Source organism: Calidris pugnax, unplaced genomic scaffold (genome assembly GCF_001431845.1).
Source record: "Calidris pugnax isolate Ruff unplaced genomic scaffold, ASM143184v1 scaffold44, whole genome shotgun sequence".
NCBI lineage: Eukaryota > Metazoa > Chordata > Aves > Charadriiformes > Scolopacidae > Calidris > Calidris pugnax.
In genome coordinates this window covers 7,623,891-7,644,774 of record NW_015094506.1, presented here as the reverse complement: position 1 = coordinate 7,644,774, position 20,884 = coordinate 7,623,891, and the positions used below count along the sequence as shown (strand labels likewise).

The 20,884-nt window shown below is 42.8% G+C and overlaps 1 protein-coding gene across 1 annotated transcript in view; it reads left to right on the top strand.

Annotated features, from left to right (window-relative positions):
• Nucleotides 1-11,360: 11,360 nt before the first annotated feature.
• UTP20 (UTP20 small subunit processome component) overlaps nucleotides 11,361-20,884 on the top strand; it is a 65,179-nt gene continuing 55,655 nt past the window's right edge. Inside the window, exons 1-10 of the mRNA XM_014963631.1 lie at nucleotides 11,361-11,501; nucleotides 12,137-12,217; nucleotides 13,034-13,100; nucleotides 13,646-13,778; nucleotides 14,256-14,444; nucleotides 15,924-16,005; nucleotides 17,036-17,173; nucleotides 17,634-17,789; nucleotides 18,859-19,005; nucleotides 19,530-19,664. Coding sequence (XP_014819117.1) covers nucleotides 11,457-11,501; nucleotides 12,137-12,217; nucleotides 13,034-13,100; nucleotides 13,646-13,778; nucleotides 14,256-14,444; nucleotides 15,924-16,005; nucleotides 17,036-17,173; nucleotides 17,634-17,789; nucleotides 18,859-19,005; nucleotides 19,530-19,664 — 1,173 coding nt within the window. The 5' untranslated portion in view covers nucleotides 11,361-11,456. The remainder of the gene's footprint in view (nucleotides 11,502-12,136; nucleotides 12,218-13,033; nucleotides 13,101-13,645; nucleotides 13,779-14,255; nucleotides 14,445-15,923; nucleotides 16,006-17,035; nucleotides 17,174-17,633; nucleotides 17,790-18,858; nucleotides 19,006-19,529; nucleotides 19,665-20,884) is intronic.

Below are 20,884 nucleotides of genomic sequence, written 5' to 3'. Positions count from 1 at the left end.
TTAAAAAGGCTGTGAATCTGCCTAAACAAACCCCAGACTGCTCTATGGGGTCCAATGGTTCCTTCCTTGTGCTGGCATCGGGCTTATTTTCATTACTGGACACCTCTGTGATGTGTTACTGGAAGTGTCTGTATTGCTTGGAAGGGTAGTCCCTCCCTGCTACTTTTCATGTGGATGGGGCCACAGCACTGGGAGGTCAGTAGGATGGCTTTCCCTCTAGAGATAAGAGGCAAATACGTCAAGCCCTGCACTTGGAGGCATGCTGCCCACCTCTCTGAACTAAGTTGTGGAAATACACTTTGAGGGGTTCTCCTGCTCGTAGGCAAATATGGGCATGGGCAAAAGCAATTGGAAGTGAGGTAGGAGAGCACTGGAGGCCCAGAGAACCCTGCTCGGCAGTGCTGTGAGACCCTTTGCCCTGGCAGCCAGTTGATTCTGACTTCCAGTGATTCCCTGGTTTAGTGTTCCGCTTCAGACTGAGTTTGCAGATGAAGAACAGTTCTTGCTCAACAGTACTCCTCTGTAGTGCCAGGGCTGGGTTCGGAAGTCTAAGCTCTGCTCTCTTCTGCTTACACAGGGAGCAGTTTGGAAACCTTGCTGGTAAAAATAGGCAAACAAAACATTTCAAAACAAAATCTGCAGAACCTAATTTCTTGTATTCAGTTTGGCCTTTTCTGGGATGATTTGTCATTTTGAAAAACTCTGTTTATTTTTGTTTGGATGATTTTCTCAGAAAATTAGGGGCATGGGATCATGCTCTGTGTGTATACATATGTGTATGCATGTGGAAGTTGTTTGCTCTCCATCCAATAACCATTGAACACCGCAACAAAATTTGCAGAGGGGTAGAGGCCTTAGAGAAATTAAGGTGCTGCCAGTTTCATGCAAGTAGATGGGCAAAAAAGAGGGATCCCATAAATGTTCTTGCTGAAAGGAAGACTGCAGCAGGAGCTGAACCTCTATTAGGTAACAGTGAAACCGTATGTGAGAAAAGGACCTTAAAAACACCCAACCGCAGGCAAAGCTTCTAACCTTCTGAAATGCACAAGCCAACCAACACTAAGACACAGAGCTGCCGGGATCCAGGTTCCATTTACTCCTCTGTTCATGAAGCTACCTGTTAAATTTCCTTTTGGTCATTGTTATTATTAGGAACAATATATCAAAATTAATAATTGACTCCTAATTGGACAGTTTGATTTTTCTCAGTGCAATGCTTCAAGTCAAAATGCACTTCTTTTACTTCTGGAAGATTTTGATCCCATTAAAATTAATAAAACTGCAACTGCTTCCTGAAGAGGATCACTTATCACCTTGAAAAGCCTGGTTGGATTTTTGTGTAAGGGAAGCTCATTGCTGATGGTGTTTTATATTTCTGAAGATCAGTTAGTGTTTGTCTCCACTGTAATGTCTCCTGCTTGCTGTGCTTGTCCAAACACTGCTGTTTTGAATTGCTGGGCTTAGTACAGCTAATTACCTGACAACCATCAGCATTGACTTTGCTTCCCCTAGTTTAATGCTACTTTAGAGGAATCTTCCACAGTGTTATTTAGTGATGTTCTTAGCTGTCTCTTTAATATTTTTTTTTGGTCATTTATTCTTCTGTTAATAGTGTTTGGACATGACACAATGACCCTGCAAGGATACTCAGAAGAGCAGTATCATTCTCAGTATTTCTTGTGAAATTTGGAGAAGTTCTTTAGAAAGAGTCATGTGGCACCTGTATTTTGAGCACTGGGATTTTCTTGTACAGAGATGTCCTGCAGTTGGAACGTCTTTATTTCCAAGTATATCACTAGACTACATTTCCAAGCAGTTTTAGAAACTGCTTTCCAGCTAGTCGGATCTGCAGTGCCCAAAGCGCAGAGTGGTATGTTTATGGGTACTAGCAAGAATGTGGTGCAATTTGCAAGTGTCTTATGCCTCATAACACCACCATAGACACAACATAAACACAACATAAACACAACATAGACACAAGTTAAATATTTCAAGAAGCATGGTTCCCTAATTCTATGTCTGTAGCATTTCCAATCTTCTATGATTCTATGATCCAACCTATCCAAATCCTAAATTTGCAGGGGCATATGTTTGCTTAGGGTCTTTGCTTAAGACCCTAATTATGGAAAGTCTTTCAGGGTAACAACTTGTTTGCTTGTAGTGCTTGTCCTCTTATGCTTAACTTGCTTGGAATGCAAAGAGAGATGGAGTGACTTCCAGGGAAAGAGATCAATGGGGGGAAAAGAGCCAGAGAGATGCATAATCGTCACAGGAATAAATGATGTTTCAGTTGACATTTTGAATGAAACCTCCTTGGTGGTTTATTTTTTCTATTGTTGCATTCATCAGAAATTTAAACTAATGTAATTTGGAAGCAAAATGATTCACATGTGAATGCTTAATGATCTTGATAAGGAAACTTTAGATTGTGTAACCCCCTAATAGCAACACACCTTTTAAAATCAATAGTCAGTGCCTCAGGATTGAAGGAAGTACTTAAGTTAGCTTTGAATACTGAGCATTTAAATTGGAATGATTTAGAGCCTATTTGCTGGAAAATTCTGCTCTTTCATTTAAAAGACCAAATTTAAAAAATTATTTATAGATTGTCCACGCAGTCAGATGCACAATTATTTGCTCAAGAGGACAATTAGTATGAGAATAAAATTGTGGTACAGATTTTACTTCTTTAACTCAAAAAGGATAAATAAGTTACATGCTTGAACTTTATTCTCATGGCTTTGGGATCTTTTGTTTATTTAAGGTGTTCAATTTTGCATCAACAGAATTACAATTCAACTAGTTTGCTTACTTGCAGTTAATGTATGAGAAAGGGCTGTCAAATGTTCACCAGAATGATCAACGAAAAATTGATTTTTTTCTCAGTAAATCTTTTCTGAATTTCCTTACTTTATATCTGTTGTTTTCCCTTTTCCCACTACCTACTATCCAAACAATCTCTGTTCACATGTTCTAGTTGGCGTTGTTTTGCTTTAGGTGTACAGTGTAGGTACTTCAGTTATGCAGCCTGGCTCCCTATGTTTCCTCCCTAACTGAAGCAGAGAGACAGGCTCTTCAGAAAGAAACTTTGCTGCTTTGATATGCTCCCTGGAGGAGCCTGCCTTTTTCCAGTATCTACAGAGGAAGCCTCTGGAAATGAGCCTGCTAACTTTGGCACTTACAAATACTCTGAAAAAATGTTCCCTGCCACTGCCCCCGTGCCCTATGTAGCTCTTCTTTTTGATTATTTTGATTTATTCTTCCATTCATACTCCAGAGTGTCTGTCACCAATTCTAACATCTCCCTTGTTATCTGCCACCCATCCTTCTTTGTAATTCCTACTGCTAAATCTCTTGTGCTCCCTTTCTTCTTTCATTCCTCCTGTTTCCTTATATTAAGAATTTTTCTCTTTCTTCTCCCTTCCACATTTCTTCAGCCTGAAACCCTTCTTTTTTGGATTCACAGTCCCAAGAGGCATTTCCCCCCAAATTGTTGTTTGCTATTCAGTTCAATTTTTCCATTTTTCAAGTGTCTCTATGAGCTGACTGCCTTGCCCCCCATTTAAGTTCCTTTTTGATCCTCTCCAGTCCCTCTTCTGCATGCTGTCGAGGCTGCCCACACTGGAGATCACACAGACGCATACATTGCTTGGAAATGTTTGAAGGTAGTTATGCTTATTTGCACCAGCTCTCTATGTTAAACTGGTTTGCTTGTCAGACATCCTCAAAGTGACATTCACCACCAAATGGAGATAAGAAAGGAGGTTTTCCCTCAGGTCCAACTGTCTGCAGCTGTGAGCTTTGGTTTCAGTTTGTTTCTTCCATTTTCCTCTATAAGACTCATTGCACCTATTTCTGATGTTATCTGTGCAATTGAAATGGAAAATCCCTGTTTCTTCAGAGGGTGGAAACACTTCCAGCATCCTTCGTCTCTCCCAGTATGCTGCCAGGACATGCTGTAGTTTTTGTGGCCTTGTGGACTGCAGTCTTAACGGCTGTTGGAAGATGCTGGAGTGTAGTGGGTGATGTGTGGTTGGTGGGGGACAGTGAGCATGCATTTTGTGGATTTTCATGATCAAAGTCTATGGGAGGGGGACGTTACCAATTCAGGCACACAGGGACTCTTACAGCGAACATCTCCGTTATTGTAGTGTATTGGTATCTGGTGTTAGGATGCATTCAAGCAGGCTACTGAGGGGTTTTTGATGAAAGTGTGGATTGTGAGCTAAGGCAAAGGGGAAGGAATATGAACTTTAACATGCATTCCTGAAGATGCAAAAAAGAATGGTGCATATCCTGCATCTTAAAGCCTCCACAGCTTCTGCAGAGTCAGGCTATACCAATAATGGAAATACCAAAGGATAGTGTTAGCAGTTTGCAAACTCAGTGAATGCCACGATGCACAAGGAAGCACTGAGGTAGAAATGGCAGTAGAGGAGAAGCACTTTGGCCACAGTGCATTTTAAGGGAATCCATCTCTTGGCACAGCAGATGCTCTGTATCTGTACGGTAGCATTAGCTGATGACTATTTTAAGGGGGTTCATTTCATCTCACTTCAAAACAGGCACTGGTGGAGCACTTGTCTGTGTGGCACCCTGTAAGTACTCATCTTCCACTGGCTATGAACACCAGGTCAAATATAGCCCTCTGTGCAGCAGGTGGCTAAAGGCAGAGAGGTGAACTGTACCTTTGTGGTAAGTGCCTGCCCAGTACAAGAAATGAAGACTTTACCTTCTTCATTGTCTTATTTTTTTTCCTCACTTGGAGGTTATGCTCATTTCCATTTTCTCTGAAGTGTCAGTCCCTACCTGGATATCTTTTGTGCAGGGATCTATTATTTCAGTACATTTGTTGAATCAGTTGTTTTAAGGGCTCCTATTTGATCTGATCATAATTTCGACCCACAAGTCACTACTAGAAGCAGCAGCAAGGTCCAAAAGCTTATTTAAGTTTTGTGGAAAGAAGGGACAGCCCTGCTTCTTTCCTTAGCACTATCAACTTCTCTCCTTTCAGAGAGAATTGTTTTCCAAGCAAGGTGCAGTTGTATCTCCTCGTAAGGTTTTTATCACAGACAGGGACTCATTGACTAGCAGAAACTTGGAGTGGTTAAGAACATGTATCTGAGGTGTCCCTAAAAGTCCTGCTTTGGCAGGGGGATTGGACTAGATGATCTCCAGAGGTCTCCCTTCCAACCCCATATCATTCTGTGATTCTGTCCTACTGCAGTATGACTTCTTCAGGTAACAGAGTTTTGGAAACGAACCAAAGAATCTAGTCATGGTTGTTTGGTTGGGTTTTTTTGTTGGGTTTTTTGTTGTTGTTATTGGTTTTGTTTGTTTGTTTTTTTCTGGCTTATACAGACCAATGCTGGAACTTCCTCGTGAACATCTTTGATTTAGCAGCCGGTACCAACAGCACCAACACAGTAGAAGTGGCAAGAAGGGCTGCTTTGTCTCTTGATGTTGTGTAAGTTCTTCCATCTTTCTAAGCTACCCACAAATATTTCATCAGCACCAAAATTAGGCTGCTTCATAACAGTCTCAGCTTAAGGGTATGTATCAGTTTAAATGGTTTTTTGCTAAAGGGCTCTGCGTGAAATTATTAGACATCTTCTTGACAGTTTAATCTTCTGTACACTATGTCTCCTGGATCTATAAGGCCAGGAATGGTTAACTGTGGTACTGGCTCTACTGGAACTCCAGTAGAATACAACTCTACTGGAACTACCTAAGCAAAGTTAGAGCTGCATGAATATTAGGACAGCTCAAGCTTCAAATTAGGAAAAAAAAAAAAAAAAGGCAAATTAATTAACCAAAACCTCAAATCTAGGTACCTAAATTTTGAATCTATCTTGTATGAATGAGATGGATGCAGAGACATGAAGAATAGTATCATTGCTTTGTATGTCTACCTTCTATTCAATGTTCAGGAACATCCCATTCCTTTCAGTAACAAAATGCTGAGCCTGGCTTTATTTACCCCTGAATGCCATGCACAACTGAGTTTGCAAGTTTGAAGGCAGAAACTATTTGAGAAAGGAAATATCCTTGACCCCATCTTTCTATAATTTCATGTTTTGTACTCACAAATAGCTTCTCAACATCACTGTGACAAATTGCTGTCTTGCATTATGCATTTAGTATTTCCTCAGTGGCCTTTTACAGTTAAGGGACCAATAAAGACAGAGCAAGAGAGGACCGAAAAAGAGAAAGAAAATTGTAGATGGGAGGTGACAATGATTTCAAGGGAAGCATTTCCTTGTGTGCATCTAAGAGATTTTTACCATTTTCCATCTTCCCTTTTTTGGAAGGTTTAGCTTTACCTTAAAACTTACAGTTGTGATCCCTTAGCCCAAATTTGTCATCTTACACTGTCATTTCAAGCTTCCAAACAAACAAGAGGGATTTGGGGTGGGATGGAAGGAGAGATTTGGAAGCATAGTTTCAGATTCCCTGCTAAAGGCTTTGTGCTTTGTTCCTGGATGTGCCAAACCAGCCAGGTTTCGGGACAGTTGTCAGAAATCTGAGTTAGACCAATCAGACATTTTGTAGTCCCACACAGCTGACAGGGATCCTGAAATCCAGACAGATTCTAGTGGTGGGGGCAAAATGCAGGAGAGAATTCACATCCCTTTGGGGGGGGCCAAGACTCCATCCTCCCTGTTCGTTTTCCTTTCCACGTCTCCTGCTTCCTCTGCAGGTCCTCCTCCTGCTGCCTCTGTTGCTGTTGCTTTCAATAAGGTTGAATAAAGGCAATAAATAAGGCAATAAAGCAGCAGCAGTCACCACTGCAATCCCTTCCATTCTTGGAACCATCTGTATAAATGCTGTCTGTGCAGAAATCAGACCCATTTTGTTTCCAACACAAATTAAACTCTAAAACTTTCACCGCAAAAATAAACCCCCAAGGTGTGGCTTCCTACTGGGCAGAAACCTTGGAATAGTACTAGTTGGCACAAACCAAAATTGTGCCAGGAATTGTGTTGATGATTAATTGGTGTGGATGATCCTGTACTCTGGCACTACTTAGTTTACTTTTAGAGCTGGAGCTAGTACAGCCAACCTGTTCCGGCTCTGTAGCAGGACCCTGACTTGCAATAGAGGAGCCACTGGTCTAGATGCCTCAATGGGCTGAATCAGGTTGCCAGTGCCTCTTTTTGTGAGGGAAGTCCTTAGATACGGGATATTTCAGGCATGAACTCACTCAAATAGCTGCTGAAATCTGGGATCTGTATTCCAGCTCCTTGTCCAAACCCTTCTCTGATCTGCAAACCTAAGGGTAGGTGAAATTCTCCCCAGGACTCAGCTAGCATTGACCTGGAGTTGCATTATTTGCAGAATCTCTGTGCTTCAGGCATATTAGAAAAAATGTGGCCAAACAGTTCCACCAGTTTGCAGAACAGGATTCCAGTATCTTGTCTGCTTTGTTTTTGAAAATGCAAGTGCTCTTGACAATATCCTACATAATCTTGTGCGGTTTTCTCCCACAGGGCAAGGCAAAATGCCAGCTAGAAGCTGAGGAGGAAACTGGCAATGAAAATATGTCATTGTGTTTCAAAGGCCTCTTCTTACTTTCCAGAGAAAAAAAAAAAATCTGCTTGTTTCAGTTGAAAGAGTACAGCAAAGGCATTATGCATGCACTTGTATAACCTGCCTTCAGACTCATGCCAGCTTTCCCCTCGATGGAGGATTTCAGAGAGCTCCTGTGATGCAGTGATGTTCCAGCCATGTGCACCCAGCCCGTGCACCCCAGGCTGTTCTGTGCGGTGTCGTGAAACAGGCAAAGGACTTCTGGATTCACAGCCAAGGCAGGTAGCTGTCACCACTTCAAGACTCCAGTTACTTATTTAGTGTCTTTAATATTGAGTAAGGAACCTACCTTTGGGCATCCAAGGTTGGAAGTTGTTTGGCTAAATTCATGTGCGTTTCTGTTAATCTATTTGCCCATTATATTTCATCTTGAAAAGCAAGATCTTCTCACAATGAAATTCCCTATGTAACTCGTTTTCTGGCCCATCTCCACCATGCTCATATGAATATAGTAGAAAAAATGAAAATTGGATCTTACATCTGTGCAACTATGCAATCTACCCTGAGGTTAAAAATAGACTGTCCTGGCTGTTCATTGGCTTGTAACAGATAGCATGTCCTTTAGGTTAAAATTTCAGTGTCATACGGGATTCAGGAGTATGTGTTGTGTTTGTCATTAATACACATAAAAATAGGATGGAAGTAGAGCAATTCTACAATAATTTGAATACTGTCTATTTATATAGCTATTGAACCATGTCATAGAGGGCATTCACTGGGTCAGTAGCAGATAGGCACATATAATGGGGTCATCTAGACCCTCTGAGATTACCAATTTTAAGGCACAATTCATTTTATTCTAACACAGATGTTTCAGTAAAAGAATGTGCCCAGATCAGCAGTGAATGTAAAAGGAGCCTAAATTGACTGCTCAGAAGCAGCCATTGCAGATTATGTGAGATGAATTCTGCCTTGTGAGACCATCCTGGGTGAAATAGTGAGGTATTTTACCCAAATTACTATTATTAGCTAAATTGACAGTGCTTATTAAAATAAATAAATAAAACAAACAAAAAAACCCAAACATAAAAACCCCAGAACCAAACCCAAACCAACCAAACAAAAAAACCCCAAACAGTTGGAAAGTGTAACACCGATTCAAGGTAAGACACGTTTTCAGAGGGCAAGCCTGCTTTGCTTCTACATAGAGTGGCTCTGGCTCTTGCCACGTCCAACAGATAGATTTTGGACAACAAGACTAAAAAGCCAAGGAACGGAGAAGACATGGGACATTAGACCTGCCCCAGAAGTGCTGATGGATTACTGTCAGGCACTGGTGGTTGTAGCCCACAGCAAATGTTTGAAGAAGTCAGATCTGCCTAGGTGACTACTTTGATAGACATGCATGTGCTGTTTTACAATGGTTTCCTCTACGTGCCTCTACAGGTATTACTACCAATAAGCCATCACTCTTCTGAAGGCCATCTGCTTGCCATTAGCATGGATTTCTGAAAAAAACTTGCTGACAGCTGGGCCCAACAGATAATCGCAGGGTGTTGGAGCTGGGGCCTGCCCAGAGGTGGGAGAGCCGCATCTCCTTCCTGGAAAAGTACAAGAAAAGGCCTGAGGCTTGAACTAGGGAAGCAACCTTCTGGGTCACTGAACCTTGTCAGCTGAAGTGCCAGACCTACTGTCACGCCCACGCAGGTATTAATACCTGAGTTACCATCCTGAGACTTACAGAGATGTATTCAGTGCTGGCTGAAACGCAGTCCATCAGTAGTTCTTGTGGGTGAAACCCTCATGAAAATCAGCAGCTGCGGGTCTAGCCTGTCTCAATCTTCTGAGAAGCTGCCAGTTTAACAAACATAAAGAAATATTTGTAACCTTTTAAAAACTTCCTCTAATGTCTTTTATTTTTGCTGGTGACTCCTCTTCTGCATCAGGCAGAGCACACCTTAGCTCTGAAAGTAACTTCTTGTTACTTTCCAGGAATGTTTTATTTTGCTCATTCCCTTGGATGTGTTTGGAGCATGTGCATTCCAGAAAGTTCCACAACTCTACAACGTGCTATTCATAATGGAAAAAAGATCTTGTGGACTGTACTTCTCACAAGTTCACAATATGTAGGAGACATATTAAGTGAATTTACTAATCATGTTTGGAGAGGTATTTGTGCTCTTAAACAGTTGCGTATTGGTGCCAAAACTCTTTTGTGGCTCTAGACCTCTCCAATTGCTTTTAGCTGCACTTTCTCATGGAGATATTTATGCTTGAAAACACTTAAGCCAAACTTTTTGAAGTCAAGTGCCTAAAATAGGCATTCTCTTCCCACATAAAGCAAATGCCAGGAGTCCCTTCTATTCCAGCAGCAGAAGAGCAAGCTTTAAAACTGACAGCCGTCTCCATAGTTCTCTGACTTCACAGATGCTGGAGCGAGCACGCTCCCCTGCCTGTCCAGATGGCTATCGTGTTAATGGCTTGCTGCCTGCCTGTGGGCAGCTTTTCTGGATGCACCTGGCAGTGTTTAACCTGTTGGGTCTGTTCAAAGTTGTGGTCCCTACGTGCTCCTAATAGTGAACTTCAGCCGTGCTCAAATCCAACCTTGTGTCTTGCTGTCTGAACAACCCACAAGCCTGGTTTCTGAGGCTGGCCTTGAGCTGCCTGTAACAGGCAGGACAGGCAGGCTAGGGAGGGAGAAACTCCCAGGCCCTGTAAGCTGCAAGCCCAAATGGTCCTGGGGCTCTGGGCGGCTTGTACTGCACCTGCCCAAACCAAAGCTTCATCCAGCTTCTACTCGTCTCCAATCTCCCCAGCTGCAACTACCCTCACAGACAGAAGCTGCTGCAGGCCCTGAAGGCAGCAGTGAGCAATGAGAAATCCATAATTGTAGAATCATAGAATGGTTTGGGTTGGAAGGGACCTGAAAGATCATCAAGTTCCAACCCCCCTGCCATGGGCAGGGATGCCTCCCACTAGACCAAGTTGCTCAAAGCCCCATCCAGCCTGGCCTTAAACACTTCCAGGGATGGGGCATCCACAACTTTCCTGGGCAACCTGTTCCAGTGTCTCACCACCCTCACAGTCAAAAAATACTTCCTAATATCTAACCTAAATCTCCCCTCTTTAGTTTAAAGCTATTACCCCTCATCCTATCGCTCCAATCCCTGATAAAGAGTCCATCCCCATCCCTCCTGTAGGCCCCCTTTAACTGCTGGAAGGCTGCTGTTAAGTCTTCCTGGAGCCTTCTCTTCTCCAGGCTGAACAATCCCAACACTCTCAGCCTGTCTTCTCATAGGAAAGGTGCTCTGACCATCTTCATGGCCCTCCTCTGGACCTGCTCCAACAGGTCCATGTGCTTCTTATGTTGGGAGCTCCAGAGCTGGACACAGCACTCCAGGTGGGGTCTCACCAGAGCAGAGGGCCAGCACCCGCTGGCCATGCTGCTGCGTCTAATATTAATCATAGCAGTGTATCTCACCTAATAGTAAATTTGCTCTTGTGAGATGATTTAATTTGCGTGCACTTTGTGTCTGGGATGAGCTTTCTTTTGAGGTCTGGACAAAAGCCCGCACTGACACCGGGGCCCGATAATGGTTCGGGCCGAGCCACCAGCGCAGCGCCGAGCACAGCGTTTTCTCCCCCGGTACTGGCTTCTCTTCCTGGGGCCCCGCTGGGGCCGTCCCCCGCACCACGGGAGGTGACCCGCTCTGCCCTCACCGTACGCTCGGGGAAGGGGTCGGCCCCACCCGCCCAGTCCCCAGTCCCCGCCGCCCGCCCCTTCCGCCGGCGGGCCCGCCTCCTCCTCCCGGCAGCCCGCGGCCGGCATGGCGGCGCCCTGTGCCTAGGCCCGCACGTGTGGCCGGTCGGTGTGGGGTTGCGCCGCGCTGGGGGGCCCGGGTGGCCCCCGCCCCGCCACCGCCACCATGAAGAACAAGTCCTCAGCCCACAAGTCGGGGAACACGCACCGGGTGAGCGCCCCGGGTCTCCGCGGCTGGCGGCCGGGGGAAGGGTCTTTAGGTTTCGGCCGTGGGATGTTGGTTTAATGGTGGCGCCCGGCTCCCGCAGCCGTGCTGGGGCAGGAGGCCTGAGGGAGGGCGGTGTGGCGGGGAGCCGAGCCACCCGCGCCCCGCTCCGGCTTCTCCCCCTTCCCCCGGGGCTCCCCGCGCCGAGTCACCGTCCCTGTCACCCTGCAGGCACACCACAGCCTTCCTGTAGAAAACTGACACAATTCGATTAAAAACAAAAAAAAAAGTAACGTCCAGTGGGGATATTAACCACGGTGGTGTTTCAGGGAAAGCAAGAGCCGGGCAGTTTGTTGGAATCTGGGTAGATTTCTCTGCATCTTTTTCATGGTGTTGCAGAGGGGTCTGGGCTGCCAGCCGTGGTGATGCCCAGCAAGGGGGAGAGAGGGTTGGTCCCGCTACTGGGCATTTTAAGCATTTTTTTATATTTTTTTTCCCTTAAAATTCTGATTGTTTACAGATTGAGGTGTGCTCTCTGGCAGCCTGTATTTAGAAGTGGGGTTTTTGTTTGCAGTGGGTGTGCTGTTGAGAGGCCGTTCTCAGAATTGAGCAAGAAACACGTATGTCCTTATGTTTTACAGTTTCTTACCTTTTCGGAGCGCTTGAGCAATATTAATATCGATATTATTCATCGGATTGACAGAACTGGAAGTTACGCTGAGGTGAGAACAGCAATTGCGGTCATTTCCTGAAAGCACATCACACGCAGATACATTCCATGAAAGATTCACTTGAGACATTTATTCAGGAGGAAATTGGAAAGAAGCTCCTGGAAAAGCTGCCTTTCCTGGAGCCTCCTTTTGTGCTTTGTTCCCTTTTACTTTTTGCAATAATTTGCAGTATTGCCATAGAGACACTCTGACAGCACCACCCCAGTGGCTTCTATTCCATGTGGCTGGTGGGCCTGTGAGTGTTTCTGAGCGTGGAAGATGCTGCCATGGCAGTCAGAGGTCCTAGGTCCAGATCTGCAAAGACTTACTGATGCTGGGTAGTTGCAAACATTCACAGCATGTGTACAAAGCGCGTGCACGTGTCTTTATAGATCATAAAGAAAGGTCATCTATATGTGTCCTTTAGAACATCATTGTGAATATAGTGCTTTGTAGGTTATTACCTCCTGGCCTGCTGGATTGTTCTTCTGAACTTCCCACTCAATATCTGTGAGGTTGCCAAAGGAAGTCCAAAGCATTTGTGATGGGTGGGCTATGGCTCAGCATGTAAGGCCGGTAAACTGGCCGGAGGTGTAAAGAAAAATCAGCTAAACAAATCCTGTCAGCAGAAAATATTTTAAAATGTGTTTTGAATATAGAAAGAAATGTCTTATTTTCAGGGGAATTCAGTAACTACTTTTGAAGTTAGGTAGTCAAGATTTCTTGAAATATTTAAGGTACTTGGTAGTTTTCTTCATTTTAATCTCTCATGTTTGCAGGCTATATTCATTAGGGTCTGTACCTATTATTTTATCTTTGTTTTGACAGGAGGTTGAAACCTACTTTTCTGAAGGACTACGAAAATGGAGGGAACTGAACCTCACTCAGCATTTTAGTATGTCATTTTTATGCATGTTTTCTGCTTTCCTTTAATTGTTAAAATTTTCATAAAATGTTTCTTCTGCATCCAGAGCCTAATGGGGTATTTTCTATTGACTGGTTTTTGGATGGGCTTTGGAGAGCTATTACTCTTTAACATCCTACATAGAATCATAGAATTGTCTAGATCGCAAGGGACGTTTAAGATCATCTATTCCAACCATCAACCTGACTCTGATAAAAAACCGTCACTAAACCATGTCACTAAGCACTATGTTGACCTGTCTTTTAAATACCCCAGGGATGATACCTCAGCCACCTCCCTGGGCAGCCCATTCCAATGCTTAATAACCCTTTCAGTGTAAAAATTTTTCCTAATATCCAGTCTGAACCTCTCCTGGCACAACTTAAGGCCATTTCTTCTTGTCCTGTTGCCTGTGACTTGAGAGAAGAGACTGATCTCGACCTCTCTACAGCCTCATTTTGGGTTGTACCAGAAACTGGGCTAGTTTACCAGGAACTGAGCTTGTTTTCAGGTTTTCTCTTTTGTGTTTCAAACAGTGCAATTCTACAATGAAGTGGTCAACAAATGCCAGTCCTTCAACCAGCTGGTCCATTACCAGAGTGCCATTGTGCAGAGCTTGAAGACCCATCTGCAGGTTAAAGGCAGTCTCGCTTATCAACCCCTATTAGAGTAAGTATATGGTGACAAAATGTAGTCAGAAGCCGTGATGGTATTACGAGTAAGCATGAGTCCTGGTGTGAATGTTCTTGTTCTTTATTGTGCCTGAGGAAGATATAGCGATGCGATGCCCAAAATGGTCATATTTTTCTGATAGAGCTTTATGGTTCTAAATCTTCAAAAAAAAAAAGAAACCATGACAAGGCAAGCAAATTAGCCTGTTACTGAGTGTCAGACAGAATATTAATGTGCTTTGTTTGATGTTAATGATTTATGTCTTCTTGTTTACTGTTATCTGCTTGATTTTTTTTTTAATCATGAGATTCTTGCCATCCACAGCTGCCTACTGAGTGATATTTAAATCAAACTGAGAAGTAAAGGTGATGCTGTCTTTCTGAAGAGACTGTGCTGGATTATGCAGTGTTTGACTAGGTTTTTATTAGTTTGGTTTTGAAATGTACTAACACTGATGTATTTTCTGAAACACAGTCTAGTGGTGCAGCTGGCTCGAGATCTTCAGGCTGATTTCTATCCTCACTTTAATGACTTTTTCCTGGCCATCACCAAGTTACTGGATACGCAGGACACAGAGCTGCTGGAATGGGCTTTTACTGCTCTTTCCTACCTCTACAAATACTTGTGGAGATTGATGGTGAAGGACATACACAACATATACAGGTAAAAGTGTTTAATGTTTGTCTTGATCAGCAGCTATTAAATGCTGTGGCAATATAAATGCCACACAAATACCTGACTTAATGTCTCAGTTATACTTGGTAGCATGCTCTCCCTGCTTTCTGAGAGACTCTGAGCTGTGTTATCATATGCAGCTTCTTTTAAGATCCTACTGACTTTGATGGGCTGCTGTATTAGAAGGGGGATGTGGGCTGGGCTGCGCTGCAGATTGGGGATTTTGGTCCCCTTTTCCCCTGAAGGGATAGGAGAGGAAGCATCCACCTCAGCTGGGTCAACAAAGCTCTGAAAGACACTGGATTGTCAGAGTCATATTGGAGAGGTGTGACGAAGTCTAAATTCAACACAGGTCTCTTGAGTATGTGTCAAGTACCTCAGTCATAGTCGTATCATTTCTGTCCTTCCCAGTTGTAGATACCTAGACTTACGACATCGAATGGATTCCATTGAGACTCTAATTGTTCCTTTCCCAGTATTTTCTCCCTTATGTTTTTTCATTCTTCCTGTGTGCTTAGTGAGAGGGCAGATGAGGTACGTGCAGTTTTGTGTGCATTGAAACTCCTTCCCGCAGGATGCTGTGGATGTGAAGGCTGGCATAGGTTCAAAGGAAAAGCAGCCAAGTTGGAGGGAGTTACCAAATGCACAGGAGCCACTTCTGGCTTTGGGAGTCCCTGCAGGATGATTTTGTATGTGCCTGGCCCGTTTTTAAACCTTTCCCAGGCATCTTCTTGTGGCTGCTGCTGTAAACTGAATACTGGGCTGGATGGACCTGACCCGGTGTGACTGCTTGTTCAATCTTACATTGCTGTAAGGCTCTTCTTTTTGTCATAGCCCCTGGGTCCATGTTGGTTGCTCCTAATTTCGGTTTGGAACAGATGGAGCAAAAGAGGGGTTACAGATTTCCTTCCCCAACCCAGCAAAAGCTGTTGGGCATATTGAAAAGACATCTGCTTTGCTGTGAATCTGAGACACCACTCGCTCTGCACTGAACATGTGCTGAGCTACCTGCAACTGTTACTGGTACTTACCAGAGAACTGCAAATATTTATCACCCCTATAAATTGTATCTTTAGAAACTTAGAAAAGTTTAGAAAAGTGCACAGGAGAGCATGTTGGCTCAGCTGAAGTTTATCAAATCAATTTTGTTTTCACTTACTGCTGCTGAGTATGTATATTGAAAAAGCTTGATGCTGCAGTTGAATCTGTGTTGATCCAGAGGTTTTAGAGGTATTTCTGAATGCAGCTTAATTTGCCTGGCATTGTCATTTAGCCTTCGCAAAACTCTGTTCTTTATCCAGGGAGAGAGGGAAGGAATTGAGTTGAGTGTATTTGCCCTCTCTAGGAGGACAGATTCTTAGTGTGTGTAAAAAGTGGCAATGTAAACTGAAAACGTAAGTTTTAAAATCAGTTGGTGGCCATTCTTGCATTGCCTTTAAGACAGTGGATTATTTTGTGTCTTTGTAGCCTGTACAGCACCCTGCTGGCTCACCACAAACTTCACATCAGAAACTTTGCTGCTGAAAGTTTTGTCTTTCTATTGAGAAAGGTAAGAGATGTGTTTGTATTTTGACGCTATCTCCATTCTGTGGTGCCTCTTGGATTCAATGTGTAATAGTAGGTTTTCTCCGAAGAAGGGTTAACAAGGCCTGAACTGGCATTCAGCATGTCCTGAGTTGTCATTTTTAATGAGTGTTATACTGAGAATGTCACGCACTTCATAACAACAGTGGCAAATAGAGGCCTTAGCACACTGTTTTAAGAGCAGTGTCTGTGGTTGGTTTATCTAAAATGACTAGAAAAGGTAAGGTAATCTTGCAAAAGGGGGACTTTAATTTGTAAGTGCACATTTGCTCACTGGCTTTTTGAGTAATGTTTTAAGGCCTTTGTAGAACTGAAATTCTTGTGACAACCTTTTTGCACTCCTGAAAATCAGAGTATATAATGTTCCCAGGCTGATCAATCAAGACCAGACAGCAGCCTCTCATGGAGTAGAGCAAGAGATTGGTAATTGTTGTTTTTTATTTAGTCAAAGTAACAGAAGCTAAGATTTCTAATTTGAGAGACCTTAATAAAGCACATTTGTTTGATTGGTTGTTTTCAGAAATTGCTGAACTTCAAGTCAAATCCTCAGAAATGGAGGGTTTTAAAATCTTGGGCCAGGAGTCCTTGCAGTATTCCTAAGTGTGGTTATAGTTTGGGATGATAGGATTCTGTGTTCAGTTTGTACTTTCTTCTCTGTTCTGTAGGGACCAGTTTAATGGTGCATTTATGCAGATGTTTAACTCTAAAATCATAATCAAAACCACATATTTCAGCTGCAGTGACCTCAGTAGACCTATGTACATCTTGGAGGAGGCAGTGAGGGGAGTTGTAGTGACTGAATAGCTGATCGTTTTTCTCCTTTCAATTTCCTTGTGTGGTTGCAGGAATAATTAGTTTGAACTGTTTAGTGGAAGGCAGGTCTAGGAGAATAGCATGGTGCAGTGGAGCCATTTAATTGCCTCTATCCATCTGGCAGCTCTGAGTAGAATATAACTTGTTGTTGTTGTTGTTGTTGTTGTTCTCATGTTTTGTAGGTTTCTGATAAAAACATAATCTTCAATTTAATGCTTCGTGACCTGGGGGAACACCCTGAGAAGGTGGAAGGTGTAGGACGGCTATTTTTTGAGATGTGCAAGGGTGTTCGAAACATGTTCCACTCTTGTGCAGAGACGGTAAAGACAAGAAAAGATTGCTGGTTAAAATGTTGCTGTAATGGAGCCTTAGGCAGCGCCCAGTGAAATCATTGAGTGTTGTCCGATTGACCTCAGGGGATCCTTGGTGACAAGTGTGCTGATTGATTACTTAATAAGATCTGAAAGCCACCTTCTAAGAATATTCTTTAAGAGCAGAAGGTTGTTTTTAGGAATTCCTATGCAATATTTCTAATATTCCTATATATTAAAATAGTACTGCTTGCTGATATTTCAGATTTTAAGTGATAGCCTTTTGATTCTTTCTGATATTTCAGATTTTAAGTGATAGCCTTTTTGTGGTTGTTTTTTTCCCTGTAGTCATTTTAGAAAGAATCGCAATCACTGTAATAATTTAGCAGTATATGGCTAATTACTATATTAGGATTACTAGATTTATTTTCTGAGTATAAGGACATGATATGCTTTTTTTCCTGTGCAGGCTATGAACTTAATTCTCTTAAAGCTGGGGCCTATTACTGAAGAAGAAACTGAACTACCATGGGTAATGGTAGGAAAAGCTTTTGAGCAGATGATCAGATCAGCTGCACTCCATATCCATAAGGAGCATTTTGACATTGTCTTCAAGTGCTTGGAGGTACACTGATTTATTTATTTATTGTATTTATGAAAGAGTGAAAAAAGTCTGTGCATTTGCCGAGAAAAGTGTTTGTGTCATATTGGACCAGAATTATTTTTTTTTCTTCTGCTTTGGAAACATTAAGTGCATTGTCATGTGTATGACACTTTTGCAACCTCTTTTGCAAGTACACGTGAACTTTAAAGTAGTCTTCCAGCATTGGCAAATAGCCCTATTTATTCCTTCTTGGAACTGCCACCCTGTGACTATACATAGTTTCCCAGAAAATCCCATCCTGTTCCTTCTACCTCACCCAGTTAGCAGTTACTGTCTAAGTGTCATTAGCTACAGAATGGTTACAGAATGGTTTGCTGCTGGATGTTTTGTATCTCTGGCATCTGCGTCATGCAGCATCTGCACTTGCGAGGAAATCTTGGAAATTGGTGATGTAATTCCTTATTTTTAACAAGGATTGGTTTTTTACCCTGGGAACCAGTGGGTGCTTGGGAGTATCTTGCACAGAGGGAAATATTCTCATAGTCTATGATAGCTCTCTAAATTGGGTCCAATTTATAGGATCAAGGATGGGAGTTGGTATTCCTTGGACAGAAAGGGACAGTAACCAGAGTGATTCAGAGCAACTCCTTTATCTGTATAATGTAGATGATATGAGTAACCTCACAGCATCTGCCTTAGCATAATGATGCATAAAGTGTAAAAGTACTTAAGTTCTGATAATTCCAGTGGAAGCTGGGTGCTTCCATACCATTGTGGGTCTGGGACCAAATACTTCTTTTGCTTCCTCTTTCCTGTTTTGTATGTTGCATGTTGGCCTTTCAGGAGACTCTCATCTTGGGATTATTTGTGTTTCTGTCCAAGGAATCTGGGATGTGTGTTCTTGCATAGCAGGAATCATACAGTGTTTCTGCAAGGTTTAGTTTGTTGAACATGAAGAAGAAGGTCAACAGTAGTTGTTTGTTGGGCCGATGAGATGTTGATTCTTTAGAATGGCTTTCCAATAGCACTAAGTGAAACAAGGTCTGATGATTTATCTGAAACATTTTGCTTTCCCTTTTTGTTTAAACAGAATTCACTCTTAGACTTGCAGAGGAAAATAACTAAGGACAACTGCTGTATAGCTTCAGAGCAGATGGAAAGGGTTCTGCAAGCATATCTGATCCTGGTAGAACATGCGCATGGATCCAAAATCTCAGTGCCTGAAGATGTCTGTCAGGTAGGCCAGACCACACTTTGGTTGAAGTGCCAGAGAAGTATCAATTGAATATGGGAGAAGTATAGTGAGCTGAATCACTTGTACACATTTCTCATGTGTCAGTGGGTTTGGGATTTGAGTGAGCAGAAGCATTTATTTTAAGTATTGGTACCTCTCTGATCCCATGAGAATTTACCTCCATACTGTAATGCTGGTGTAGTTCTCTTTTAAATGAGCATGGGAAAAAGCAGGCAGCTGCTGCTGCTAGAGAACATGCTGAGCTTGGTACTTCCTGCCACTGTGGAGGAGACCTAGACCCCCGTATCAATGGTAGAGCAGTTCTACCAGATTTACATACGTTTGACTCTGTTTGGTTCAAATGTAGGTTTAGTGCTTTCGAACTTTTAACAGGACTATTAGGATTCATTTCTGTGGGCTGAAGCTTAGAACACTATGTCCTCTTGCTTCAGGGACTGTCCAGATCATTCAGACCAGACAATCACTATCTTCATAGGCAAATGTAATTTCTCCCTCTTTAATTTCAGATTTTATTAAAAATGTTGCAAACACCAGCTCTCTCGCCATCTTGCTGCAAGACCCTGCTGAACACCATTTCTGCATTCCTATTGGCTGAGAATGTTCTCTTGCCTGATTCTTTGACCAAAGAAGCTATTGAGAAGGTAACAAAGACTGCTGCTTATAGCAGAAATCCCACAGTTCAAGTTCCCTAGAGCAGGCTGATTTCAGAACATTCCACTTCAGGCTAAGAAATAGACTATAAGGTTCCCTTTAGACTTTTTGTGCAGGTAGGGTAGAAGCTGCCCAGTGCCTTAAATCATATCTGCTGTGGTCTTGGGACTCGTTTACAGTCTCACGCAGACTGTCAGTGTAGCAATGCCATCGTGGCAGACATCTTTGCGATGAAAACCAGGTTCTGTTTCAAACAGCTACAGCCTCTGTAGAGAAAGAAGGGAGAACAGAGAAGGGACGTGTTCTGCCTTAGATTATAAACCATATCAGTGAGTTGGACTTAGTGAAAAAAGTACATTTTTCACTAAACTGCCAAACATGTAGTCAGCATGTATTAGCTTTGTGAACAAGGTTCAGGCAAGTGCAGTTTGACTTAGAAAGTACAGGGGTAGGCATATTTCAGTACTACTAGTGCTCCTGAAGCATTGACAGGATTAGCTGCATACATTCTTATCAAATGCAGTGTTGCAAAGATTAATAGGAGATGCTACTACAGAGTCTGATTCTTCAGTTTTCTTGTTACTGTACATTATAATTTTTCAGTTTACAGTGTGGACCATAGTTGTACTACGTATGTAAAAAAAAAAATTGAAAATTAAGATGTCATGTTATAATACAATAGGAAAACAAGGCTGTTGCAATTGTTTAACAGAAGATCAGATCTGGTCTTCAGTGTTGGCTTGTGTTGAAGTAAGATTGGTTCTGCCTGTGTAGCGAGTCCAGTTTTGCTCAGGAGATGCCTGGACAAGTGAAGACTGAGGGGAGACCTTATTTATGTTTATAAGTATCTAAAGGGTGAGTTGAAGGATGTTGGACCTGGACTCTTTTCAGTGGTTTCCAGCGATAGGACAAGGGGCAACGGGCTCAAGCTGGAACATAGAAAGTTCCTTTCAGATATGAGATAAAACTTCTTTATGGGGAGGGTGATGGAGCACCGGAACAGGCTGCCCAGGGAGGTCGTGGAGTCCCCTTCTCTGGAGATTTTCAAGACCCGCCTGGATGCAGTCCTGAGTCATGTGCTCTGGGCAATTCTGCTTTAGCAAGGAGTTGATCTCTAGAGGTCCCTTCCAACTCCAACGATTCCATGATTCCGTGATGTGGTCCTTCAAACTTTTGAGGATATTTCTATGGGCTTCTGTTAAACTGGAGG